Consider the following 4437-nt stretch of genomic DNA (forward strand, 5'->3'; position numbering starts at 1 on the left):
TTGGGAACTTTGGTATCTCTCTCTGCGCGATAAAAGTGTTTGGGTTTGTAATCTGCTCTACTGTACCTCAAAAGCTCCGGGCTGATTATGAATACAGGAATTTTCTTTTAATTTCTCATGAATAGTTTCCATACACTTTGATTTAAGGTTATTAACATTCTATAGACAGTGGCATCTTTAATATGTGGCGATCGCTTCTAAAGACTAATCTCATTACCCTCAAATAGTCATAAAATATGATTTTATTATACTTACGTATTTAATTAGACGGCCAGCAATGTAATGGATTTTGAGATCGGGTAGAGCAACAGCTTTGATAATTCACTTATCTTTGGCAATAGTCATTAACCCCCAACACCAGCAAAATAGATTGCTTTCTAACACATCCTTTTTTTTTTTTTTTTTTTTTTTTTTTTCCCTCTTTTCCCTCACCCCTTGGAGAAAGGGGATCCTAATAACGTAAATCGGACTTTCGATTTTCACCGATTCATTCAGATGTGAACGCCGATTTTCCCCGAGTTCGGGAAATATTAACGCGGGGACGTGGGAAATACACAAAAATAAATACCAAAAAAATAAAAAAGAGATGATAAAACAAAATAGTACAAGGAAGTCGTAGCCCACACTGGGCGGAAAAGGCTCATCACTTGAGGAGAAGATATATAGATATAACATGTAAACATATAAAAAAATATATCAATATGTATAAAATATCAGTCTATATAAGAATATCAATGTATTTTAAAATCCATACATTAAAAAAATCAATATATACCAATACATAAATATATATCGATATAAAAAATATACATGTAAATATATAAAAAGCGATGTAAAAATCTATATTTCTGTGGAGGCGCACCAACACAGATGGCCAAGGCGGACCTAGAGCTGGGGCTGGCTTTGCGTGTGCACACCAAGTCTCGAGCACAGGTACCCCTGGCCGCGTCCGCTCCGCATTTATAGCGCGGCGATCGCGCAGGGGCGCAGCCGGCATCGCACCCTTTGTGCGGCCCGAACCCCGCCGCGACCCCTCCACGCGGGTCCGGCCGGCGCGGGGGCCGCGACCCCTCCCGGGGGCCGCGCCGGGGCCGTGTCGCTGTCGCTGTCGCTGTCGCTGTCGCTGTCGCTGTCGCTGTCGCTGTCGCCGCGGGGCGGGAGGAGGGGGGGGGGTGGAGGGGGGGGGGGGGCGGGCGCGCCGCCGGACCCCGCGCTCCATATATGGGCGTGGCCACGCCCTCTTAGCGACGTCATCAGTGACGCCACGTCTCCCGCGGCGGCGGGGGCCCGGCTCCCGGGGAAGGGGCGCGCTCCTCGGGGAGGGAGGGCCGGGCTCTGCGCGCCTCCGTCCATTCCGCGAGCCGCCACGGGCCCGCGCCCCGTTCTCCCGTGTGCCCGGCAACACCTCCGCGGTAATCAGGATTTTTTTTTTTTTTTTTTTTCCCCCCCGTTTATTTGTCTTTTGGAGCAGGAGAGCCTTGCCAGAAAGTGGTCGATTCAGCAGTGTCCTGAAGCTTTTTTTTTTTTTGCCGAGCCGGTTTTTACTAGGATGACACCACGTTGAGCGCGTCTGCAAACAACAACAAAAATATTTATTCTTTTTTTTTCCCCCCTCCCCCCTTAAAAAAAAAAAAAGCCACCTCGCAGTGTCGCCGGCTGCAGTTATACTTTTTCCTTCTTTTTTTTTTTTTTTTTTTTCCTTTTTTTTTTTTTTAAACCACCAAACTGGAACGCCATCCAACTCGCCGCACAGAAGTACTCAGTAAATTGTTTATGTCGTGCCAATACAGGACAGATTGAAGAAGGAAGCAAGACTTGAACTGGGCTTTTCTCCTACTGATCACAGGGAGTAAAGTCATCTCTTATATTCCAGTCGCCAAGGAGAGAGAGAGAGAAAATCAAGCAACAACCAACCCACCCCGTATCTGACATTTCCCTCAATTTTAACCCCTTTTGGTTAGGAGCTGGTTTTGCCCAAATTTGTTTTAATGTTTGGGATTCAGGAAAATATACCAAGAGGTGGGACGACCATGAAAGAAGAACCGCTGGGCAGTGGGATGAACCCCGTCCGCTCATGGATGCATACGGCTGGGGTAGTGGATGCTAACACGGCCGCCCAAAGGTACGTCTGCCAAATCCTCTCCCGGCGGTTTTCTCCTCCTGTATTTCTCATCCCGGCCGTAAATCCCCCCCCCCTTAACTCCCCCCCCCCCCCCGCCCGCCCCGTATCAGTTACAGCCTCCCCGCTCCGCGCCGCTCCGCGCTCCCCGCATCCCCCCGCGGCCGCGGAGCCTGCGCGCCCCTTCCCGCCGCTCTCACCCACGCCTTGTCTTGTTTTCTCCCGCAGCGGCGTGGGGCTGGCTCGGGCACATTTCGAGAAACAGCCGCCTTCCAATCTCAGAAAATCCAATTTTTTCCACTTCGTCTTAGCTCTGTACGACAGGCAGGGACAGCCGGTGGAGATTGAGAGAACAGCTTTTGTGGACTTTGTGGAGAAAGAGAAAGTAAGTCTGCCAGTTTTCTCAATTTTTTTTTTTTTTTTTTTTTTTAATATTTTTTTAAACGTAATTGAGTGGAGCAGAGCTCATTCCCAGCACGGCAGCTCTCCCGGCACTCCAGAGGCGCCCACGCCACGTGCGGCTCCCCCCGGTCTCACGGCCGCTCCGAACAGACCCCGGGGTTAGAAACTTAGCGCCGCGGCCCCGACTTATTTTAAACACCGGGAAAACGGCAAAACATGACATATTTGCACCGAGCTAATGACATCATCAGCGCTCCACACCAGGAGGAAAAAAAAAAAAAAAAAAAAAAAAAGGTGACCGTGGGCTGAATTTCTGCAAACTGTTAATTCCGAGCCGCTTCAGGGACGAGAAAAATGGGCAGCAGGAGGAGGGAGATATTTTTCATGCTAAATGTAATTATTTATCGTTACTTGCAGGAGCCAAACAATGAAAAAACTAACAATGGGATTCATTATAAACTTCAGTTATTGTATAGCAATGGTAAGTTGTCGTTCTCTCATTTTTGAGCGTCTGTGTGCCGCAGAAAAGTCTGATTTTCCTTCCGAGGCCTTTTTTTTTTGGGGGGGGAGCAGGGGGATAAAGGGTATAAAGATTTCGAGATTAAAATTACACGCGTGTAAACACGGCTCTTTCCTTGGCATATAAGGAAAACAAAACATAAAGGATCGATAAGTCAATGGTACTTCACATGATTAACCGGTTGGGCTTGAAGTGGAAAGTAAAAAAGGGGATCGATGGCTGCTCGGGCACAGCGGCACTTTTAAGGGAGTTGTTTTTTTTTTTTTTTTAGTTTGGGAATTGATGGTAATTATTGGGATGGGGTGAGTGGGCAGAGAGAAGCGCCGGCCCGGCGGAGCCGCTTCCTCGGGCGCGGAAAACCCGCGGGGGCCGCTCAGCGCCCGGGGTCCCGCGTGTTCCCCGGGGCCGCAGCGAGCCCGGCCGGGGGGGGCTGGCTCGGCCACGGCCCCCCGAGCGCCGGGCTCAGCACAACTCCGTCACCGGCGGATTCCTGCCTCATTTTTATCAATATCCATTTTATTTTTTTTTTTTTAATTTTGATTTTTTTTTTCCCTGAAGCCGGCGCGGGGCCGATCCCTGCCCGCTGCGGTTAATTGCCTGACCTCATCCTTTCCTTGTGGGACTGGGGGGGGTTCGCTCCCGAAATCCTGATCGGAATTTTGTCTGTGCTTTCCCTCCGCAGGAGTTAGGACAGAGCAGGACCTGTACGTTCGGCTAATAGACTCCATGACCAAACAGGTGAGAAAGTTTACGCTTTTCTTGCCACGCGAGTTCCTAAGTTTGTGTTCTGCCCTCGCTCGGAAGGGTGGGGGGCGAGCAAACCGGCCGAGCGCGCCTACTTTTCATTTACGTGAGCGAGTAAATCAGGTAGCTGCTGACTGAGATCCCGATTACCGGAGGATATTTGGGAGAGAGAAAACGGTGTGTTGTCGCTTTTCGAGGCAGCGTTGAGATCATTCAGTGGTGTGTGTGGCATGGAGGACAACGTCATGGGAACAGATGTTTGATATAATTAATTTAGCGAGGGAGAAAGGAAAAGGGAAAAAAAAAAATCCCACCGAGTTACCCAGATTTATTTTAAAACGCACTTTTCCCACTCTGCAACTTTTTTTTTTTCCTTTTTTTTTTTTTTTTTGGCGATATTTTTCCTCGGTGGGGAAAGGGCAGTCCCTTCCCCACACTCTGAAACTGGCCGGGATTAGTCCTTTTTTTTTTTTATAACGCGACCATCCAGTAACGCGAGACGTTTATTTGGATTTAAAAGTTAAATGTGCTGAGGTGAAAAGTCATCTTGTTCTCCTCTAGTCCATATTCACCTCTCAGCCCCCCATCTCCATAATTCAAACTCCATGCTCCAGGGGTCACCCAAACCCGTCCATTTCCCTGAGATCAGCTT

At 48.9% G+C, this 4437-nt stretch overlaps 1 protein-coding gene across 6 annotated transcripts in view; it reads left to right on the top strand.

Moving 5' to 3' along the window:
• The first annotated feature begins 1737 nt into the window (after positions 1–1737).
• The window catches only part of EBF3 (EBF transcription factor 3), a 121735-nt gene continuing 119035 nt past the window's right edge, over positions 1738–4437 (top strand). For all 6 annotated transcript variants that reach the window (XM_053983940.1, XM_053983943.1, XM_053983945.1 and 3 more), the window contains exons 1-4: positions 1738–2122; positions 2348–2504; positions 2939–3002; positions 3724–3779. In XM_053983940.1, the coding sequence (XP_053839915.1) occupies positions 1989–2122; positions 2348–2504; positions 2939–3002; positions 3724–3779 (411 nt within the window). In that variant the 5' untranslated portion in view covers positions 1738–1988. The remainder of the gene's footprint in view (positions 2123–2347; positions 2505–2938; positions 3003–3723; positions 3780–4437) is intronic.

This window comes from Vidua macroura, chromosome 8 (genome assembly GCF_024509145.1).
Source record: "Vidua macroura isolate BioBank_ID:100142 chromosome 8, ASM2450914v1, whole genome shotgun sequence".
Taxonomy (NCBI): domain Eukaryota; kingdom Metazoa; phylum Chordata; class Aves; order Passeriformes; family Viduidae; genus Vidua; species Vidua macroura.